Source organism: Centrocercus urophasianus, unplaced genomic scaffold (genome assembly GCF_019232065.1).
Source record: "Centrocercus urophasianus isolate 14NV4802_14NV808 unplaced genomic scaffold, USGS_Curo_1.0 seq_10, whole genome shotgun sequence".
Classification (NCBI taxonomy): Eukaryota; Metazoa; Chordata; class Aves; order Galliformes; family Phasianidae; genus Centrocercus; species Centrocercus urophasianus.
Window position 1 is genome coordinate 31,794,489 of NW_024884142.1, and position 24,436 is coordinate 31,818,924.

A 24,436-nucleotide genomic window follows, 5' to 3' on the forward strand; every position below is an offset into this window, starting at 1 on the left:
TTTAGTGAGTACTACTCGTGATAGGTGGATGGTTGGACTGGATGATCTTGAAGGTCTTTTCCAACCTTGGTGATTCTGTGATTCCTCCTTAATGTCTTTATGGCTAAGTTGTAAAACAATACTATGAGTTTACAAAGGGAATGTTCTTACAGAGTTACAATGGACAATCTTGAAGTTACTATCTAGAGAGTGTTATTGTGATCACAACTGTAATTCATATCTGATAACAAAATACTTCTGAATTGGAAATGATGATTTGCAGAAATAATCTGGAAATCTGAGAAAAAAAGAACTCAGGCAGGGGTAACTTCCACCTTGAGGGGGGCACAGTCCATCACCACCAGCAACTTTATAATCCCTTCCAGCATAATGATTTGTTATTCTGTTTAAATTGATTATGTACCTGAATAATAACATCCAGTAAGGGGATAATATAGGACAGATCTCCATAAATGCGTATTTATTAACTAATGCATAACTGTATCACAGTCTACATTTTATTTATTTTTTTGTTTTTAGAGCCATGCCAGCTAAAAAACACTTGAATTATTTGTGAAAGTAATGAATAGATTAGCAGAGACTGCTCGTAATATCTACTCTTATATCACAGAAAACAGAATGAAAGTTTGTGTCATATCCCTGTAACAAATTTATCTTTACCTAATATTGTTTTTTTACAGAATATTTATTGATCCAGTGATACATTTTAGAAAGAGAGGAAATGTGAAAGTAATAGCTGTACTACATATCAGCTCCGACTGCATTTACCTACTCCTCTTCCTCTGTTTGCCTCAGTTCCCTTCTTCATCTCATCTTAGGACTATATGCTTCTTCCAGGTATTCAAGTCATACAAGATCAGAACAAAATATCTTGATGACCACCAGAAAAAGTGCATGGCAATCTTTCAGATGCCAAGTGCTGTGCAGTATGTGATCATCTTACGTGAGCAAAATTCTAACCTCATTGTCCTTTTGCACAAATTAATAGAAAACATAATGAACTATTATTTATAAAGACTATCACAATGTCTGTGCTGATGAGATCTCTGCTGTATATCTGCTCTGGCTGTACTTGATGACTGAGCCAGCCCTGTTGTGGGCTGTCTTTAGTATCATCAGCACAGCCTACCTTGCTGATACTGTGCTAGAGGTTGAATAGGTCATCTTAGCTAGATAATGTCTGTGATGACGTGCTCACGTATCTTTGAAGTAAAGTGACTTTGTGCTTTTTTGGAGGTCAGGAGCCCTCAATATCAAAAGATATAGACCTACTGGTCTATCAGTAAAGAAAGTCAGAGTTCCTCCTGACATCAGTAAAATGCAGATGATGTAAAATTCTTGCAGATGATGTAGAATTGATATTAAGAAGTAATTTCATAGATCATACATTGGTTTTAATTTTTCCAATCTCTTAGATCTTATCTCTGCTGGTTTGCAAACGTAAAGCAGCCATAGCTCCCAAGCACTCACTCAACAAGGAGTCAGTCAATACAAGGGAACTAATCTTAGTTACATGGTAATTTTCGAACACTCTTTCAGAACTCTTTACAAAGAAGGCACATATATTTAATTTCATTTTACATTTGAGGAAACTAAATTAGGATGGAAATCTGAATTCTCAGTGTCACCATCACCTGTCCCATCACTCAAACAAAGCAAATATAAATGTCATCCAGCACCAAAACTGCAAATATCCTCCTATTTGGTTCCTCTGATGTCCAGTCTCTGCCAAAAAATATGAACGTAGTTTCTCTTTAATGGTAGCCTAAAGAGTGTTGTTGTATGTAAAGGGATTAAATGATACGTTAAACGTGTAAATTAATTTGTACTGAGATAAAATGCTTCCTGTTGGTTTAGAGGGAGGATTTTATTTAAGTAAGATAAAACATTTTTTCATTGCAAAATTAAATACCAGCCCAGTCCACAGTCCTTTCCACAGATATTTTGAAAAAGAAGCTTGTTGGCAGTTTGGCCAGGTAAGAACTCTATCTAGCTACACCCTACAGATACTGTCATTTCCAAACCTGTGTTGTAATAGCCAGCAATTCTTTAGAAGCAATGACAAAAAACTTACCTTAATTAAGTGTTAAGTTTGAGAATCTCAGGAAGTTCGGTGGAAGAGAGTAGAATGTGAACGAGAGGGATGTATGCATTCTGGAAGACTGGTCAGCATCTTGATCAGTACAGACAGTTCTCAGAAAGGGAGTTTTGCCCAAAAGCAGATTCCAGAAGTAAAAGCTCTGTAAGAGTCTTGATTTATTTTTCAAATAAAATAAGAATTGAGGCACTTTAAATGATTTATAAGTATCTCTAAAACAAGATGTTTTCCTTTTGACTTTTGTATGTCATTCTCCCGGAAGTTCTGTAATTTTTTCCACTATCACTGAATAAAAGTGCTCTTTACCTTTCTTCACATTGGAACAGTGGGGCAGTGATTTTAGAGCTGCAGGCAAACCACAGGCATTGCTTATTCTATCAAATGGCAATCTTGCACAGACAGCAGTGGTATACTGTTCTCAGGGAAGAGACAAACCTAAGGAGTTGACCTGGTCTTCCCTGTGTCCCAGTCCAGGGGCACTGTAGAGAGGATGTGACTCCACTACTAATATTCATGGATCAGTTTGGGAGAAAAAAAGAGTAACAAAAAAATATGCAAAAAAACACATCATGGCACATACTGTCTAGCTTATACCTAGAATGCAGTGAAGTAGCACAGGAATACTGAATCAGTGAAAAATTTATCTGTTATAGCAGTCATTCTGTGATGGCAATACAGCAGTTCAGACCGTTCGCATTCTTCATCTCTGATGAGTTCCAGAAAGCAGACGACATCGCCCAAACATTTTTGTATTTTGGACATACTCAGTTGCTATGCCAGTTCTTCATGAAGCATTGCAGAGAAGTGTGTTTGGCATAATTTTACTCCCGACATAAACGAGTCTGCAGTCATGCTGTGGCATCAAAAGTGAAAGTTTAAAAAAAAAAAAAGAAAAAAGCATTTGTTTGAGAATATTTAAAACTTCTCATATTAATAGTCTTTTGCCTTGAACAAACAAGAATTGATTTCTGTAGGCCATATTAGAAGCAACAAGCCTTTCAGGAACTGCTGTCTCATAATCTCATAATAGGACTTCCTGTAATCAGTACTCTGTTTTGGGGGTATACCAAGTTGCTTTTCCAAGCTTTGCTCTACAGCTGCAATTCCTAGAAATATATTTCCTTGGGAAAACAGGAGTACTGGTTCTTGTGCATGCACTATGATATGGTGCCCAGGAACCTAAGGCAAGTTCAGGCTTCCAATGCACTTGAATAAAAATTAAGAAAAAAACTAACAAAATACTGAGAATATTTCCCATAAATCTATATTGTTTATGTGATTCCATGCATGTTTGCAAGGATACAGGAAGGTTACCAACAGGCATACGGTATATTTTTTCACCTTTTCTTCATGATCACTAACTATTATGGGGTTCAGCAAATGAGATGTGTTGAACCCTGGCAATTCTCAGCCATATTTAATGTTTTCTGAACATCAGTTTCAGCCAGAGCCCTTCACAGGGTGATGTGTACCTTCCTGACATGTTTAGCTGTTCAGATCACCTTCCTACAGTGTAGGTGGATGCTGAACAAGCTGGGATTATTTAGAGATGTTGTTCTGCTGCTTAACTGCCATAATGCTGCTTCCCTCATCAGAGACATTTTGATTGGAAATCTGCAGTATGAGTCACAAAGGACAATGTTGATGTAATTAGGATGTCGAAATGACAGTGACAGTGTTAGTTGAGCTGCGGGAATGACATTCAAATACTGGGTTTTATACTCTTTGTTAATAATGGATTTATACCTTCAGACTTATGACACACGGTAGCAAGCTTCTATTACATTATTACAGAGAAAGTGGGACTTACTATGCAGGGAGTGACAACAGCTTTCGAAGATGCAAAGCAAGAGGGAGTGTGCTGACAACCAGGGACCAGGAAAACCCAAATTTGCAGGATATCCTTTTGCACTTAGAAGAATGTACTTCAATTGTCTTTTCTCAACCCTCCATTTGGAATCACTCTGCTTAGGAGGCTTTTCCATTATCATCGGCAGAAAGAGGGCAAAGAATTGCCGTCATGATATCATTTACTTATTAAGCGTCCCTTGCTTTACTGTATCTAAGTGATTTTCTCATCTGCAGCTAAAGCACAAATGACTTCAGTCTCCTATGTTCAATTTTGCATTAGCTTTCTTTATTATTATTTATCATTTGTTTATTATGCTGCTTTATGTGGCATTATGGCACGATCGGTTTGGAGTATATAGATCTTGATTGCTTAGTGGTCATATCTGGACCGTTGCCAAACAGTAATTCTCAGCTGGTAAGGTAAAAACATGTTAAATGTGAAGCATGGTATGCAGCTTCAGTAAATAAGAGTACAGGACCCTTGCTGGATGGATGCTGAGACAGTACAGGGCTCCGGAACTGGCATATGGAGAACGTGATAAATAGTGACTTGGTGGCTCAGAGTGATATCAGTTACTGTCAGTGCTGTCACCTGCATTCAAAATCTTCCAGAAGGCTTTAGGAGCAGAGTGGGGAAGGAAGTGGGGCTGGAAGCAGACAGAGAGGAACACAGTTGGAAAAACATAAGGCCTCATTTCAAATGAGGCATTTACATAGTCATCTACACAAAGCCTGCAGTCATAGTCCAGAAAATGTATGCAGAACACCACTGTTACAACCAAATTCATAGGATTTTTACTTACACTGATTAATCAGACTGAGGTTTCCCCTGAAAGCATCAGTGATCTGGGGTCTGCAGACATTTTTAATTTGGTGTGTCTGCTGCTGGGGGAACAAGGAGTAACTCTGGTAATGAGTAATAAGCAGAGTGAGGCTGGTATGGAATGCATGTAAGATTAAGTAAGAAGTCTGCAGGAAGTGTCAGGGAAGTAATACATGCTGCATCATGTCTTCTTGAAAGTCACAGTAGCTGTTTTAATTAGATACGTACTTGTATGTGTGAAATTCATTCTGAACAGAAAATAACACAGAAAGCTAATGGTTCTTCATGTCTGTATGTAATACAAAATATCCTTAGCAAACAAATACTGCTATCAACAGTCTCTATTATGCAAGCATGGAAGTCCTGTCTTTCCTGAGCAGAGTCCTAAACCTTCCAGTTTCTTATCTAGGAAGTTAGACAATCATAATATTTTCTTTCTCTCATTGGAGTATACTACCAGAAAGAAAAGCTTTCCTCCTGATCTTGTCATGGGTCTTTATTCCAGCACTTTCTATTTATGTAGTAATTATTGTTCGATTAATACATTATAACCTACCAAGAACACTCAAAATTCTGTTGATCAGCCTTAAAATACACTGAAAATGCACAGAAAACATTAAAAGCTAAGTGAAGAATAGAGACAAAAAAGTGACAAAGGCAGTACTATTTGTACTGTTCAGTTAGATGTTAGGATAGCTATATTCCCATATTTGATGCTAATTCTGAGATATGGAAAGACTGTGATTTTGCCGCAAGAGCATAAAAATTGAAACAGGGTAAAAGGATGAAATTAAAAAAGAGAGAGAGAGATTTTAGATGAGGATGCTACAGATTCAAGCTCTTTGAGGTGAATAGTTCAAATTATCCTAGCATAAAAAATGTAGGAACAACTGGGAAGCAATGTACCCCTCTGGTATCTGCTGCCTCAGCTACAGTTGCTGGACTGCCTCCTGATAGAAGCTAGTTCTCCCTCAGGCTATATCTGCATCAAGGTGAGATGCACTTCTGCCTTTGTTTTTCCTTAGGTGTCTCAGTTGTACAGATCAGGAGGCGATGCTGTTGTCATGTCCCATCCTGACATCATGCAATAATGTGTACATGCCCTTCAGATATCACATAGAATGAGATGTCCTCCAGTGATTAAAAGTATGGTAGATTGATAGTTAGAATAATTTCTTGTCCTCTGTAAATTTTTATGATGCTGAAAATGTTCTCACTTTTATCAGGGAAAAATTGAAATCTTTCAAACCATTCCCTCTCTAACAAGCTCTGCTGAAGTTAAAGAATTTATGGGCTTTCCTGAAAATTTTTTCGTAAGTTGCCAAATAATATCCTTGAGAGGATGTTAACAAAATCGATGTTCTCAGGAAGGGTTTTGTTTTTACTCAGTGATAATGCTCAAAAAAACTCAATTTATTTAATATTTTGTGATCATGTATCCTTGAACCTACATAGGAAAAAGCATAGTTTATTCCCAATGCATCAGAATCCAAAAACATTTCTGAAGTAATGCATGGAGAGAAAGTAAGAAACAGAGAATTTAATTCTCCTTGTCCAATGAAAACAGGAATGTCATTTTATGAGTAGGAAGTCAATTTTTCTGTTTACACTTAACTGTCCACTAAATCTCAGTTTGCTCTACACTAATAGAGAACAACAGCTTACACAGTGCAGGAATTTGTAAAAGAAATAAAACTTACTTCTGTATTTTAAGCAGTTTTAACAGTGGAAAGATCTCTATTGTTTTTAGGTTTTGAAAAGCAAGATATTCCAAATCTAAATTCTGTGCTACATTTGCCTCAACACTACCTCTTTTATGTAATTTCCCTTATATATTGCAGTTAAATAAAGTAGTGATGTAAAACCCCAATGGAAAAATAAATCTAGCTAGAGCAATCATACTATCAACGCTTCAGCTCTGTAGAACTCCGTCTTGCTTCCTTGCACAAAATGACAATTTAAAGTATCTTTCCAGAAGTCTCCTGGGAGATTATCATATTTTATTCTCTGTTAAAAAAAAAAAAAAAAAAAAAAAAATTCTTTGCAAACCTATTAGAACTTCCTGATGAAATGCTTACAGTTCACTTCAGCACAATAGGGTAGTTTCAGAATGGCTGAAAAGTAATTTGTTTCATTTTACTTTTATCAGCAGGTAAAGGTCATCTATCCGAAACCAGTTTTTTTCCCGATGCACACATTTCATTTGTTATCATCTTAAATAACACAGAAACACAATCACATTCCAATATTTGCCAATCAAATGTGAGTTCTGTTAAGTGATCTTTTACCTGTTTAAATACTTACACACGGACATTGATTGAATGCTTGCTTGACATTCAAAATGTAGCTCAAAACAAGAAGACTTCCTCTAAGCTGTGCATACACTTCTAAATGTTTCATGAGTTCCTATTATGTTGAAAATACATTTTAAAAATATATTATTTGTAATCTGGAAAATGCCTTTCCCACATGGATATACCTCTGAAAATCCAAAGTAGTTCAATTTTTAAAAGCACTTTTTCTCCGATGTGTAAATATAGTGTTTCTCCTGTTGTGTTTGGTGTTAGTAACAGATGCCATTGAGAGCTCACCAAGAGCTACAAAGCTACAGTCGTAGAAAGAGCTCACAGGTATGCTAAATATGTTACTATATCACTAGGCATATAGCTATGCAAGGTTATTTCTGACTCTTTAGCAAATATACCAGGTCTTGGCACATTTTACTGCTGAGACAGAAAAAAAATAAAAAAAAATAAAAAAATCAACCACAGTTACTTGTTCTTGTGACTTTGTTGCTGTGCTGGTTGCCTGGATTAGATTTGCTTGGAAGCCATACTGCAGTTTTGAAACACAGAGGGATCCCAGTCTGTCTCTCCTTACTACTGTTGTTTCAGTTCTTAGAGAGATGTAGGTGTGCACAAACTAATTTCTTTTCAAAAGAGGAGTATTCAGAGGCTTTGTTTCAAAATTACTCCAGAACTTTGTGAGCGTATTCAGATCCAAACCAATGTGAAGGAATCATGTGGGTCCTCCAACATGAACCCAACTGCACTCAGCAACAGGGCGGATAACAAAACAGCAACAAAGCAGCCAGAGCTCCCAGCAGAGCCTGAAATGGTTCTCAAGCTTTGTAAAGGGTCTTCCTTTTTATAACGGGCTGTGTATGCTTTCCTGACAGCTGCTAGCAGCAACCATAGCTTCACTATCTGCTGTTCCTTCACCATCCAACAAATAAAATAATGAATTCACTTTAAATGCATGCTCAAAAGGATTGACATAAGGTAGAAATGACTCAGATAGAGTCATTTTACCTCTGGTTTCTAATGAATGGTTTTAGCTTCCAATAATTTGAAACTAGTCTTTTGTTTGTTGTTTGTTTTGTTCTAGTTGTTCTAACTTAAAGGAAGCAAAATTAATTCATTAAGTATATTAATGTGGTGTATTTATTTACTGTGTAGCACACATTAGCTGCCAACTGCTATTTATCCCATAACGAACACCAAAGCAGGGGTTTAAAAATCTCTTGTCTTCACAGATTTTCCTACAACATCTTCCTTGTTCCATCTTGGCTATACTTTCTCTAGTGGTAAATCAGTCTGCAGAAGCTCTGCAAAAGAAATCCTCTCTACTGCTGGACATCCTATGATAGAAGCTTGTCAATAAGAGAATGAAGATGCACCAAAGTTGAACTCTCCTAAAGGTACATTTTCACAGTCAGGCACCTAGACTCAGAAGTGTTAAGGAAGTAAAGCAGCTGCATGCACTCAGGTCATCCTTCTCTCATTCTCATATAGAACAAAAGCACCTCTACAAGTACAGAAAGTTGAAGCAGTGTAAATTCAAACATATCCTGCTTACACTTTAACCTTCCCTTTTTGCACTGCAGAGCACAATTCTATAACAATAAGTACCGAAGCCAGGTGCTAAGGTGTCAGTCAATGACATAAGAACCTGAACAGAATAACTTATAAAATGAACACAAGATATGTGGGAAATAGATAAATAAACAAATAAGTAAAATATTTTTTTTGCTGAAACATTTGAAGACCTTATTCTAAAATGTCCTTAGAAATATTTTTCATTTGGTTCATTTAAAAAAAACTTAGACCTTTGTGTTAGCAGCTAAAGTCAATCCACTAGAAATAGCTGGTTGTAAACAGTTGTCATATTTATCATATTTATGATTCAAAACCTGAAAAAGCAGTAAACTTGAAAGATATTCATTGATAATTAAAGTGAAGCTGATAATCACTGCTGACATGGAAAATGCAAAAATGGGCAGAGTAGAAACGAAAGATAAAATGGATTTCAAGAATTCTGTATCTTCAAGGTTTTCTATTCATATTAGCTATCCAGTAGATACCCTTGTTTGCATATAATGAACAATTCTTTAGTAAATCCACTTTATTGCCATGTCATGGACACATGTATCAGAATCTTTGTATGAGCAACTGCCTTCTTTTCCTTGCTGTATTTTTTCCAAAACCCTAAAGGAAACTTCAGATCTCCAGATACATTACAGAAGTCTCATGCTCTAAATGATTTTCAGGATTGCAGGATTCAGCCTTCTGCTGTGCATCTTTTTAAGTGAACTGTTTGAGATCAAAACTCTCTTTCACATCATCATTGATAAAAGGGTTAAGGCATAAGAAAGAAAAAGATTTTATTTCTTATACACAGTAACACCATCTTCATTTTTACTCTCCTCTTTCTACCTATCCCTCCCTGCTCGGTGCCTCACTGAATTCAGTGCTCTTTTTCTCTCCCATTATGTGTTCGTGAGGCAGTAGTAGCTGTTCCATTGCCATCCACACCTGCTCAGTGTCCACTGCTTCTACATCTACCAGTTTGGGCAGTAGTTTCATAAGCAGACACACGTGTGTGTATATTTACATACATGCAGATGTAAAGATATGGACATAGACTAAAAAGTAGAACTGATATGACACATTTCAGTCAATCTAAAAAACGTGTTTCAAATACCACATAAATGTTGTATATATGTGTATATGTTTATATTTACAATGCATTGCAAGTATGAAAACTGAGATGCCTTTAATACATGATTAAATTTCTTTGGGTTACAGATCATGGATGCATGTGTGTCTGTGTAGGGGAGTGTTCATTATTTATAACTTGCTCCAGAGTTTAGGTTCCCGGAGCATGATTTACGTCTGCCTTGCTGTTTCTTGAGTTGCAGTAAGTTTTTTATTTCTAAATTGACTTTATTCACAAAAGAATAGCTTTTGTTCTCTTGTTCTCGCCTCTCACATGTTGTTGCGTTTAGCTGAAGGAACAAACAACTAACCATTCTGAAATTAACAGAAGGATTGCCGTTGTTCACTTGAGCAAAGTTTCATCTCTGATTTGTCTTTCAAGAAATCTAACTTTGCGGACAGATTTTATAATTTAGTTCTGAAAAGAGTTCTGCATTTTTTTACTATATAGATCAAGAGGTCATTGGCTTAAACCTGATTATACCTTCCATTTTCTGCTTCTAATATAGAGCTGTAGAGCTCGGAAACAATGATCTATGCCATTGGTATCTGATCTGAATTAATGTGCTATGACTAGTTTCATGTGACATTTGTTTGAAGGAAAATATTCTATCCCACGGATGCAACTGTTTTGATGTAAATTAAAATCATCTTTGTCACATATCATAAAAACTTTATGGTATTATGTTAACCACTTTGTCTTACTTGGACTTCATTTTCATCCCTCCTTTACTCCCACTAAAGCAGTTTCAGTAATAGTTTTCCAACTGTGGTGTGACTAGAATGTTTATTAGAATGTCTAATGTTAATAAAAGCTCTTAAGAATATTTAAGGTATCTCAGAAGTACTGCTGCATCCAAAGCAGTGCTGTTTTTGCTTTTAATCTGCAGATTTTGAAGTACTTTACTGAAGAAGGAGAAGTATCACATTTCATACTATAGAAGATGAGATAGAAAGCAATTAATTTGTAGGTTAACCCAAATTTAATTTCAGTTAACTGAACTGAAGTATGGATGAGTCAGGAGGTTCTCCTTGTCCTCTGTGCTATGGGAGATGCTTGTTAGGGCACCAGCAGGCTCTAATTGTTGTGGCAGAACTGTACAGTCCTTCATCCTATTCGTATGCTGGGCAATAATATTTCCTAATACCATTTTCACTGCTTTTGATTTCACTCCCTCATGAAAGATTACAGTATAAGAATCCTATTTACTTCCATTTAATTTGGCTGGGAGGGATACTTCTTGATAATTTAATCTTTGTTTTGTTTGATGTCTAGCCTGCATCTGACCTGACAGACCAAAGCCTGTACTGCACTCAAAATCAGCATTAGCACGTCTGGCTGTTAACTGTCAGCCTCAGGATAGGAACCAAAAGTTTCCTTAGGGTGTCTAGGATGTCCACTAACTGAATGAATTTACCTAGGCCTCTAAGTATGGAGACACACAGGACAAGCAATGGAAGAGGCTGCCCAGAACAGGATTCAGATGAGCCTTCCTCCATCTCTCAATAAGGCACATCTAGTCCTCTTCAGGAGCGGGTTCTCCTCCTTGGGTTTTACAGCTGGGAATCTTCCCTTGTTCTCAGAGTGATAACTCCTTTCCTTACAAAGAAATTAGGGTATTACACCTTTTAAGCCTAGCCAGAGGAGAATGGCAAAACCAATGATTCAGAATACAGTCTTTTTTTCGTGATCTTTCCGAAAGAGGAGATTCAAATAATCTCTGCCACCCCCTCCCACAGTGTCCCCCATTATGAAACTGCAACTGCACATGGAAGGAGCAGGCAGACTCCACGCTCTACTGCTGCAGATGCGCCCTGGGCACAAATCATTAGGGAGTCAATAGGCAAGAGACAGAAAGAGGTCAAGGGAAAAGAGTAGTGTCTGGATTAGCAGCTAGGGCAACAACACGGAGGAAAGGATTCTTTCCACCTAATCGTAAAGCTTTTCACATATTTTAAAATCAACTGCCACTGCCATTGAGGAGCTAGTAAATTTTTAAGGCAAGTGAAATATCTTGGTCCAAATCACTTTAGACTTAAGTAGGATTTGTATCCCTCATCCAAGGTTGTAGCTCCAAATGCTGTATAAAGGGACTTCACCCTGTTCCTTTAGAAACAGAGAAGCAAGAGCAGATGCTACCACTGCATTTGAGATGGAGTCTGCTGCTGTAGGTGCAGCCAAGAAGTCCTTCGTAGGGCTGAGAGCTAGGAAAATTGCTGTTTTATCGATGTGAGTGTCCATATCCCAATGAAGAATGAGCCCCTCCTGGGCATGTGCTGGCACCAGTCTGCTGAGTGCACAGAAGGCTGAAAGGCAGAGAGCCAGAGGGAGTTAAAGCATGACTAGCGTTGAGAAAAAAAATGAGCAGAGGCATTCAGGGTTGCAGTATCAAAGTCAGACACTCCCTTGAGCCCTATTAGTAGTGCCTGTTTCTGGTCTGGGGCTCCTTAGGACTGGGAATAGGCTAACCAAGCATGGGGTTAGGTCCTGCTTATCATCCTTGTCATCAAATTAGTCTTATTCACCCTTGCTAAACTGTGCTAACTGCGGGGAGCCACACATTGTTTGTAAAGACAACTGCTTGCCATCATTTTTCTTTACACCAGCAATCTCAAAGCAGAGGAATACAGAATTAAGCAGAGCACTGCTGTCCTCATACCTAGCTCCTTTTTTTTTCTTTTTCCATTTTTTCCATTACTTCTTTCTTTCTCCTTGCATATCCTTCAAAATATCACAGTTAAGTTTCTTTAAAAAGCTGCTCTCTGAGCAAGATGGCTATATGAAGGTTTCCTCATGTATCAGAAAAAACTGAGAACTTTTTCTTTCCCCTGCTTAAATGCTTCTTTCTAATATGTACAGCAGGGTTATAGCAGAGAAAAAGTGTGGGCTAAAAACCTTAAGATGGTAAAAGATTGCCTAGCAAATTCTATTTTCAAGGTATAGTAAATAATTTTATATTAACTCGCTACTGTAGTGGTAAAAGGGACATGAATTCGTTATGGAATTTTTGCTCTAGTAACAATAGAATATTGTATGACAGTAAAATTCAGTAACTGAACGTCAGAATGGACTGCTTTAACTTATGCTGCAGATACTTGATTTTTTAACAGCATAGAAGGAAGAAAATAAGCAAGGAAATAGCAAGTTCCGCTGCAAGTTTTTTGAGTCTTTCCAAATTAAACACGAGTTCTGTACAAACTATCAGTCTGTTTTGTAACAATTTACTGTCAACAGAGAGTACAGAATATTCTTCCTTTCTATATTCTAAGCTTGAGAGTTGCTCTCAGAGGCATCAGTCCATCTGTTCACCTGGACAATAAGTAGTAACAAGAAAACATCTTAGAACATGTAGGTGTTGGTAACTGCTGTAGGATTTTTTCCAGTCTGTAATTCCTTCAACTCATTCATCTTATGTATTTGTCATTTCTTTACTGGAGGATTACTTATTTTTCCTATATGAATTGTCTTTTCGGTGACTTTTTGTTAAGCTTTGTATTTCTCAGCTTGTTAGACTAGTAGTTCCAGCTCGCTGCTCTTCCTTTTGTTGTGCACACAAAGGCATGCTCGAAGAAATTAACCACTGGTTTCTCTCAACTGAGGTTTTGTTTTCTCAGAGGAATGAGAGGTTTGAGAGGTCTGGTGTTGTTATTTTTGCTGGTTTTGCAGTATATACTGTATCAATCATTTTCCAATATATACTATCTAAAATAATTATATTTAAAATATGTTTTCATTCTTGCTGTTTAGTGTTTTGCTGTTTAGATTCTGCAAGATTGAATTTTTATTTCTGTTTATGTGTGTGTGCACATTTATGAATGTTCTTAAAGTACTTTTAAACTTATTATGAACAACTTTTTATTTAATTTCTGGATCTTCCTCTTTCTTTCTCTGGATGAGTAGGAAGTCACTTGGATTCTTTCTTTTTTTAAAGTTTCCTTTTTAAATTTTTTTAATTGTTATTGTTGTTTTAATTGTTCATAGCAACTTAGTATCTTGTTTGCTACAGCAAACTACTTTATTTAAGTCCTATTTTTATTATTACCTTCCATCTTACACCTACCAGGCTCTTTCTTTAAAATAGTTAATACTTAACCAATACAAGTCACCTTGAAAACATAGTTCTTGGTGTGCAAGGGACAATGATATTTGTTATTCTTCTGGTTTTCCAATTGTCCATCAATTTTGTGCTAAGGTATTTGCACTTACAAGTTCTCACTTAGCTGAAGTGATTTTTCCCAGAATGAAAATAAGCAGTGATTGTTTTTGGCACTCATAATCTTAAGATATGAAGGATTTGTATTTTATATACACAGACTTTCACCAGAAGCTTTGAGTGATGCATTCTCTTTTAAGAAAACAAGAGCAGTGTGGGATTCAGCTCAAGGTGCAGAACTTTGATACGGACCTTTAGCCACTGTGAGGCCTGTTGACCAACACTTGGTTACTTCTTTGTTCAGGATAGTCACTTTGGTTGGATGGATTTCTAAAAGAATAGCTGTTCTTTCACCCTTTGAAGGGCAAAAAGAAGTCTTACTTGTAAAGAATATGGCCATATTAAAAAGGAGGGGAAAAAAAAGGCCTAGCAATCAACAGTTCTTTGTTCCATTTTCCTTTCGACTGTCCAAGTAAATACCATTCTCTCTTTCAATCACAGAGCTGTTTACAGTGAATGTGAGCACTTCAGTTTCTCACTTTACTCTTTAGAGTAGTCTCTGTCTGTCTGGCAAGCAGCATCTATAGCAATTTAGGTTTATAAATTAAAGCAAGACCGTTGACTTACATCCCCCCAAAAAAACCAAAAAGCAGGGACATCAGTACAGATCCCAAACCCAGAGGTATGATCAGTTTCTGAAGAAAAATGTGCTAGGCAGACAGAGAACTGAATTGTTAAGAAGAGACAAAATTATGAGGATTTTATGCGATGCTTTAGAGGGTTCTCAGGCTTTCTTTCTAGACTCAGAACTGTCTCAAGAGTTCTGCCAATGGCAGAATCCTCCAGATCAATGCAGTTGTATCTACAAAAAGAGCAGCATTAAATCCCAATTAAAATATTCAAGCTTGCCTATGCAGCAAGATTTAACAGTGTGAGTGCTGCACACAGCCTCTAATCATATCTACACAAACTGCTGTTGCTTAGAGCTCCATAAGCCTCTCTTTGCCACAGAAGTAATGTCTCCTAATAAGTGTTCACTGTTTTAAGCATGTGTCTTCCACCCTTTACTGACTCTGCTTTATCTGCTTTGCCAACAAAAAAATTTATATTTCATTCCATTGTAGTAGGGAAATATATACTAGGAAATCAACTAGAAGTAATTGTGATGCTAGGATGTGGAGTTTAGCATACATGCACAGCAAAACCTAAGATTCTTCTTTTGCTACTTTGTGTCCCATCTCTAGTTTAACTCATACCATTTTCATAGCTACTGGGAATTCACTAGGGCTTCCTGGCAGGCTGGTGGCCATCAGAAATGCATAGCCTGTCTAGATATGTTCTATGTATTTCAGTTGTGTGCAGTTTTACAAGCCAGCCAGCCACAAAGCTACTGAACAGCTCTTTCCTCAGTTCTGACATAGTCAGAGAGAACAGCAGTTTGCTGACCCAAGAGAAAATGGAAAGAAACCATCTTTTGCACTTCAGGATCTGCTTTTCCTTGTACAGCTTCATTTGATCCAGAGTATTTTCAGTGCTTTTGAAAGAAGACTGGATTGTGCTCTATAGCTAGGATGAGTTTTATCTTCAGGAAGACAAAGTGCTTTCCTGGAGAGGTAGATAAAGTAAAGGACATTTTTTTCCGTGCTCAGCACAGTATAGAAAGCCACCACTACCTTCAGAGAACATTATAAGTTGTAAACTAGCTTTGATGTGGACGTGTCAATGTGGACCTATCTCTGCATGTTATCAAGTCTGATGATGCTGCTGAATTTTAGTAAAGTTTTGCATGAGCAAATTTTCCAGTTGTGCCAGTGATGGAACCAATATAGTCAGACCTTAGGGTTCATGAGTAGAAAGTGATACAGGGTAAAGTGGAGTTCTGATGCTAATATTGTATTTGGCTGAAAAATATTTCCCACAGATAGGATTTTCATGTAATTCTTTTTTTTTTTTTTTTTTTTTTTTTTTTTGAGGCAGAAGGGGATTGAAGGAAAGTCACTCCAGTATGCCAGTATGGACAGCAGTGCTATATCCACTCTTCTCTGTTATTAATGGACAGCAGTGCTATATCCACTCTTCTCTGTTATTAAGAGACCATGCACAGCTGGCTGATGCCTTCTGCTGGGCAATCAGATTGCAGAAAGGAACCGCTGAACTGGTGCTTCAGCAGCTGGGGATTGACAGCACATGAGTGCTGCGGGGAGGAGGAGAAGATGGATGACAACCAGGGGAAGGCTGGAGGCTGCAGAACCATTGCAGCACAATGTGCACTGCACAGCAACTTAGAGAGTGGAGCTGAGAGTTGGCTATTTCTCACCACAGCCAAAGGGGATGAGATATAAAGACTCACAGATTTGCAAAATAGCAGCAGTACCCAGCCAGAAACTGACAGGAATGTTTATGTTTTAACTTTGAAGACAGGGAATAATTTTTCTTGTCCACAGAATTTTTCAGTTTCTCGTACTTTTTCATTATGTGAAGTACTGTCCTTCCATTGCCTTCAAGAAAATTTTTAAGATGGAAGATTTTTAACTAAATTTATGCAGCAATTTTCTGCAGTTGTAGGTTACCAGACTGTGTTTTCATTACGTACATTTTACAACCATCTGTGTTTAGTATCATCACTGAGCTGAAAGGAATCAAGGGAGGTCATCTAGCCCAGCCCCAAAACCTGAGGGCAGAGTCAAATCTCATTACTGAAGGATGTATGTCTAACCTGTTCTTTACATTTTACAGTGGCAGCTTCAGCACCATCCCTAAACTAGTCCATCTTAATTAAGCTCTGAGATAATTTTTTTAAGCTGTTCATAACAAAAAATGCCAGTGTTGTACAGAACCATTCTACATTGTTCTCAAAGTGCAAACATGGAACTGGAATCTAAGGAACTGAACAAATAATTGAAAACAAAGTAGGTGGAGAGGGGAAGAAAAAGAATGCTGCAGACAATAGAATAAAAATACACAGCCTGAGATTAGCAGTTCATTCAACTGTCAGCCTAAAAGTATTTAACTATATGCAGCTCAGCTGTGTCTTTTCATATTAGGCAGTTTTCAAGAATCTGCAGGACAGGCATGGAAAGGCATGGTAGCAAGCCCAGGTTTAGATAGCAGGGAAAAATATCTACCATTCCAGTTGATAAAAAGGAAGTATAACTGGGAACAGTAAGAGTTAATTCCATCAAAAAGAAGCATTCTTCAGTCTCAGAGAACTGAACCAAAAGAAGCTTGGGGCACCTGGAGATAAGAAATTACACTCACGCTATCCTAAGGCATTAAGTTTTCATTTTATACTGCAGCTGAAAAATTCCAGCTATCTGGAAGTGTGATCTAAGAGGACACTGCTCCTTGCATAAATGTAGATATGCAGTGGCTGGGACTGGTACAATATGCCAGAGGACAGGTACAGCAATTTCAAAGGAGTGTTTGCCTGTGTGTGATCCTTATCAGTTCACACTGCAGTCAGTGTCCTTTTAATATTTCCAGAGTATCTCCATAGATACTATCTCCTGCTAGAAGGGCCTCTGTCACCTCTGTTTGCCCCAGTGTCCTTCTGCTTCTCACTTTCAATAAATCTCCTGTGCCAGAGATGCCCAGTCTGATCCCCAGAGTGATCCTCCGAGGATACCTTGAGTTCATAAAGTATTTATTCTTGAGCTCTCCCGAGACAGGGTGCTGATAAGAATTAGCCCTGAATATTTCAGAATTCTAAGTAAGACAAGAGAAGTAACAAGTTATCTTTATTCATTAATCAGTGCCCATGATTTCAGTGTCCCTTTGTTCCAGCTTAATTTTAAAATACTGTCCTTAGTATCTCTTTGCACTCTTGGAAATAATTCAATCCTGCACACCTCCAAATCCTCCAGAATGTCATTTTAGCTCATCTAGGAGATTTGCAGCGGCTGCCTGTGCTGACAGTCAGTGTTTTTTTCATGGACACAGTGGCCAGCTCTTTTGGATTGAAAAATCATAGGACTGTGCCACTAATCCTTTGGAATATCTCAGCATTAGACTAGTAATGACAGTTACACCTCTGCAAGTAGGCACATATTTTGGGCTACTGGCAAAACTTTGAGGGTATACCAGTGAGGGTGATGTAAAGGTATGCCAGGAAAACAGGCACTGGCATAACTGACCAGAAATGCTACCTTTCTTCTCTCCGCTTTAGTTAGCATAATCAGAAATAAAACATTATGTCTATCCTTTCCTGGAATAATTAAGAAGTCATCATTGTAAAGGACCCATGAAATAGGTTTTATAAAATTGCATTTTATTTCTTTGTGAACATTATGCCTTCATACAATATTTTGTAAGCCTTGCCTGGTGTACTCAGGGTTAATGCTCCTAGTACCCTGCCCATTATCCCTGTGGTTTTGTTGCTACTACATGGAGTTGCTTGGTGATGGAATGCCAAAGTCTGCACTTAAAAGGAAGCCTTGCTAAGTTTTCTGCTGAGGAAAATAGTCTTGCACTACTAAGCTTTCAAATAGGAAAAAGGCACCTAGAAAATTCTTGCTATACCACAACACTTGGAAATGTAGTTTATAATGAAACTATCAAAGATACTGCATTCTTTCATTTGGCAATAGTCTCAGTAAACACATTTCTTTGACAAGTTTTCTTTTCAGAGGCTGCCATGACAGAAATTGATGGGGGAGGGGATCTGGAAAAAGGAAGTGTGTGCTTCTGTGGTGGAAAGAAAGCCATAAAAGAGGAAGGGTGAGCTAAGGTTACTTGGCTGGATGTATTGCAATGAATGTCTCCACATATTGTCTGTCACCTTTATAGAGAGAAAGAAGCACAGCAAGAGATCAGCAGCTACCTTGAGCACAAAAGGGAAGAAGAAAATGTTAAATTGAAAGACGCATTTTGAAGAACATTGTGAGAAAAATATCTTCCACAAATTTTAGTGGGCAAATTAAACAGAATCAGCCTATATATCCTAGCATTACAGACAAACTACTTCTCAAGAAAATGCAATTTTTTAATAAGTGTTTGCCACATGCCTTCACTGTGCTGCTGTCTGTGTTTAGGACAAAGAGTCTCAAAAGCCATGAAGGCAGTCTGTTTTTTCCTCATCTGCTTTACAGAGGACAAAGGTCAGTACTTCACTCTGAAAAGTGACTGCTACTCCATGTTTACATTTCAAAAGTCATTGCTGCAGTCACAACAAAATCTTGTCAGCTCCTTTAGGCATAGGCAAATAATACTGCTAGAAGTATTCTCTCTTCTGCTTCCTTGCCAACCTCTCATTCCAGGTTGTAATGTGTCTTACTTTTACAAAACTTTTGCAGCATCCCATTAGAAGTAGCTTCAAAGTGAAGCATGCCAACAGCACCTATGTATCTCCTAATGGATGTGTGAGTCTGCATAATAATAGTTTTCTGAACCCAAAAGATGAAAAATTAACATTAGTATCCTGGCCATGAGCTACTCTTTTGGTGAAAGGTAAAAACTAAGAACCACGAACTCAGATCAGTAGGGGACATTTGAGTACAGGGGGCACCAATGCAACATGAGGAAACATTTAGAGAAGACAGAATAAGTAAACTCGTTTAATGTTGCGAGATGCTAATATCAGCCTTGTGGATACAGAAGTAGTTTATCCTCACATTGTCACTACTATTCAAAGACACAAATACCACACAGTGTACACCTAATTTCATGCAGAGAACAGAATAAATCATATTTGACTATTTCCTACAAAGCAGGAACTGTCATGCGTTTATGCAGGGTTTTTCATTACTTAGGAGATGAGTTTAGTTTAAAATAACCCCTGCCAGAGAGCATCAAAGAGCTTTTAATTGGGGGGTGACTACAGAACAAGACAGAAGATTAAGGTACTTTTCTGATTTCCCAGCAATTTTAGTATTCGGAAAATCGTCAGTTTCTGTGAATAGACACCTTCCTCAACCTATTCTTGAACTCAACTCACAGAACTTAAGTCAACTCTTAAGTGAAAAGATAAACCTATTCCGCATGTTAGTTTCAATAGAAGAGAAAGTAAGAATGGCCTTATGAAGATTGGTTCAGCCCCTTGTTTTTGTCTCAAGTTTCATCTCTTTGAGCTGTTTGACCCAAATCCCTTACTCCTTAGAGAACATGCTCCAATTTTGTTCATAGAAAAGCAGGAAAACAATCTTCTGTTCTCATGGGTCAGGTCAAAAACTTCTCTGTAGACATATTTCCAGCAAAAATCAGCATAATCTGAAGAAAAGCCTGTGTGATGTATCTGCAGAACCACAAACTGAACTTGAACTGATGAGACTAAATGGAAAAGTCAAGGACACAACAGTACTTCCCCTCTTCTCCTTTCAATATGGCTTTGCTAAAAGCATAGAGGTCTTGCTAAACTCTATCCATAAGAAGGGGATTGAGATGACAGGCATACTCAACTCCAATATTTTAAATGACTGTACTGGGTGCCTATGTCCATGGCAGGTGGCTGCCCAGTTCCACTGTGCAGAAAAGTCAAGGCTGCTGTATGCCACATACAGCTGGTTCCAGTCAGCTCCCACAGCCCCACTGCAGGGCATGGCTGGGCCCAGCAGTGGAGATGGCATATGCTGGAATAAGCAGAAAGTGTGAGGAGGGAGTGACACAAGAGCTGTTATGAACTGAACACAACCCTCTGTTACCCAGCTCTCCTGCACTGCTTAGAGGGAAGGCAGAAGTGGGAATGAAAGAGTGAAAATGAGCCTAAGAGAAGGGGCTGAGGGGTACAAGTGTTTGAATTTTTGTTGTTTCTTATTATCCACATCTATTTTAATTGGCAATAAATTACATTCATTTTCCCCTAAGTGAGTCAGCCCATGACAGTAATTGGTAAGTGATCTTCCTGCCCTTACCTCAATGAGTCTTTCCATCTTAATTCCTGCCATCCCCTCCCCTGGCCCTGTCCTGCTGAGGAGAGAGAGAGAGCACCTGGGGGCCAAGAGCAAGTGGCAGTCAGCCAAGGTTAACCCACCACAATACATACAACCAGAATTAAGACTATCTGACTTTCCAAAATAAGGAAGAAAGCGTGGCACATTATTTTTTCCTCAAGATATAATACTAGTGTAGAACTCCCCTTTCTGTCCCTTTCCTCAATAATGAATGTGAAAATACATTTTGTTGTACTGTGTTGCTACACTCACACATCAGCTCTTACACTCACAAAGCAGTACATGTACTTGCATTAATGGACCTCTGAATCACATTCTATTGTGTCTTTGTGCTGAATGTAATTATTTATCTCACACGTTAAATGAGACGAACTGACTTAAGAGAAATTCTGCTTTCTGTCAGTGATTATTTTTTTTACACCTTTTTTTATTTAGAGTATATATTTTATACATATATTTTAGGAGTGGAAGTTTTATATATATATATATATATGCATATATACATATATATAATTTATTTATTTAATTATTTATTTTTGGTGCAGCTAACTAGGAAAATAACAAAACTTGAAAGCACTGAGAAATACGCAGGAAAAGAAAGCCAGACAAATTGAAATGCACAATTCAATCTTTTACAGTATGCCAACAAATAGAGTACACTTCTTCTTGGTAACTAACTTCTATTCCTTTTTCCTTTTTAAGTCACAGCATTTTTCACATGGGTAACTGTTTTATTTTTAGAACACTTTTGTGTTCTAGGGCTACATTCAGGAGTAGAGGTTAGCCATAAGCAATCTCTAACTCTGCCAGGTTTCACAAGAACCATACGGAAGACAAGTGTTGTAAAGAGATTTATCAGTTCTCTCAGGAAGAAACAATCAGAGAAAGGACAAAGGAATCTGTATGAACTTCTCACTCTACTCTTTTTTCCCTATAGAGAAAGAAAAGGCGCCTCACAAAGAAGCAGCGTATCTGTACTTTTCTTAAAGTTTAACAAAGGACTGTGGCATAAAAACGTAGTTAAATGATTAGGATACTTTATTGTTCATTTCTCTTTATAAGGCTGATTACGAGAACAGGAGAGCTGAGAACCTGTATTACTGCTTTCCTTCCCTATCTGTTTTAGGACTCACAAGGAAAAAGTAAGAATGTTCATCTCCATATACTCATCAGTCACAAGCTAGTTTTTTAACAGTCTTGTTAATCCCAGAAATGAAGTTCCAGTACCAACTTATTTCATTCCTCTAAAGCTATATCCTCCATATGCACACAAATATATACAGACCAAAACTGCAGCATATTAGCTTTTACCCATACACAAGGAAAGAATCAAAGTATAATTTTGTGCATCTAAAACTCTTGGCCTAAATTCTACGTAAAAACACTTAAGATATGTGATTTATATCAAGCATCACATATCTTAAAACTCTACTTTCAATTTATATGTTAGCTTCTCATGTGAAGAAGATAAATACGAATATGGCATTATCTAAAACTTTTCCATGAATGCTGCGCAAGAACTCATACACTTATAGAATAATAAATTCAGAGAATCACAGAATGATTTGAGTTGGAACCTTTAAAAATCATCTTCCAAGCCCTCTGCTATGAACAGGGACACCTTCCACTAGACTAGATCACGTTGTTCAAAGCACTATCCAGCATGAGTATGAGCACTTACAGGGATAGGGCATCCCTTTTTTACTTAAAAGTTTCTGAAGTTACAGAACAGAAATATTGATGTTTGTCCATTTTGATGTCTGATGTCTGGGTTGTTAGGGTAGTTTGGCTAGGTTGTGGTTGGACTTGATGATCTTTAAGGTCTTTTCCAATCTGAGCAATTCTATGATTCTATGATTCTATGTCTGATTGCTTTAAGAGGAGATAGATATATATGTATTTGAAGAACCTGATGTTATTTGCTCTGTTTGTCTTCCTCTCTTTTTCCTCAGAACAAATTATGACATCAACATCTAAAGGAATTTTCCGGCCATTTTTGATCGTCTTCATTGTTCTTGGTTGTTTCATGGCATTTATACTAATTTATATTAAACCAACAAGCAGCTGGATCTCTACTCCTGTGGAATCAGCCAGCTCAGTTTTGAAAATGAAGAGCTTCTTTTCTTCCAAAACTGATAATTTTAATGAAACTATTATTTTGGTTTGGCTTTGGCCGTTTGGCCAGACATTCGATCTAACATCTTGCCAAATGATGTTCAACATCCACGGGTGCCATCTGACTATTGACCGCTCATTATATAACAAGTCCCACGCAGTTCTCATTCATCACAGGGACATTAACTGGGATCTGACTAATTTACCTCAGCAAGCCAGGCCACCGTTCCAGAAATGGATTTGGATGAACTTGGAATCTCCAACTCATACTCCACAAAAGAGTGGCATTGAACACCTCTTTAACCTAACCCTGACTTACCGGCGTGATTCAGATATTCAGGTGCCTTATGGCTCCATGATGGTCGGTACAGGCTCCTTTACATATGAAGTGCCAAGTAAAGAAAACTTGGTTTGTTGGGTTGTAAGTAATTGGAACCCTGAGCATGCTCGAGTCAAGTATTACAATGAGCTTAGCAAATATATTGAAATCCATACCTACGGCCAAGCCTTTGGAGACTATGTCAACGATAAAAACTTAATTCCAACTATCTCCAGTTGCAAATTCTATCTTTCGTTTGAAAATTCAATCCACAAAGATTACATTACTGAGAAACTTTACAATGCTCTTCTGGCTGGATCAGTGCCAGTCGTACTGGGCCCTTCCAGAGAAAACTACGAGAATTACATTCCAGCAGACTCTTTTATCCATGTGGAAGATTTTCTATCCCCAAGAGATCTGGCAGAATATCTTCTGATGCTTGACAAAAATAACAAGATGTACCTTAGTTACTTCAACTGGAAGAAGGATTTCTCAGTGCACCTTCCTAAATTCTGGGAATCACATGCATGTCTTGCTTGTGATCACGTGAAAAGACACCAGGAATACAAGTCGATTGGAAATTTAGAAAAATGGTTTTGGAACTAATTTGTGTGTGTGTGTGTATGTATGCACTTTTTTGAAGAAGCTAATGGATCTTTAGTCTAAGTGGAGAGTAAAGGAATAAGGAAAGAAGAAGGATGAACCTCACAGAACCTTACATCAAGGTTTATCAGCCATCCTCTCTTGGCTATCCTATTTATATTTTGTAAGAGATTTTAAGAATTATGAGCAGCAGTCATCAATACTCAGTTTTAAATTATAATGTTCATACTAATCATGTGCACTGAAGAACATATGATTGTTTACTATAACTTTTAAGCGAGATTTTTCACATTTTCTGTGGAGTATGTCTCAGTCTTACACATAAATTGACATTTTAAACTATTTTTTTCTTTTTTCTCTTTCCTTTTTTCTTTTTTCTTTTTTCTTTTTTCTATTTCTTTTTTATTTGCTGTTTAATCTATTTGCAAAATGAGAACACAACTCTTAAATGCCATAGAGAATTTTAAAAGGATAATTTGCTCCAGTGTTCTGAAATATGTGTATTTAATTAAAAAAAAAAAAAAGAAAGAAACAGAAACAGTATCTATAATTATTTCAGTGTGATAAACTGCACCCCTTTTTAAGGGTGCAG

The 24,436-nt window shown here is 37.5% G+C and overlaps 1 protein-coding gene across 5 annotated transcripts in view; it reads left to right on the forward strand.

Annotated features, from left to right (window-relative positions):
- Nucleotides 1-24,181, forward strand: part of FUT9 (fucosyltransferase 9) — a 29,397-nt gene extending 5,216 nt beyond the window's left edge. The window contains exons 2-4 of one of the 5 annotated variants that reach the window (XM_042829055.1): nucleotides 5,798-5,918; nucleotides 8,308-8,472; nucleotides 22,760-24,181. In XM_042829055.1, coding sequence (XP_042684989.1) covers nucleotides 22,768-23,847 — 1,080 coding nt within the window. In that variant the 5' untranslated portion in view covers nucleotides 5,798-5,918; nucleotides 8,308-8,472; nucleotides 22,760-22,767 and the 3' untranslated portion in view covers nucleotides 23,848-24,181. Of the gene's footprint in view, nucleotides 1-5,797; nucleotides 5,919-8,307; nucleotides 8,473-9,895; nucleotides 9,972-22,759 lie in introns of those variants that run through there. The other 4 variants (XM_042829064.1, XM_042829072.1, XM_042829085.1 and 1 more) reach the window with 4 other exon arrangements.
- The last annotated feature ends 255 nt before the right edge of the window (nucleotides 24,182-24,436 follow it).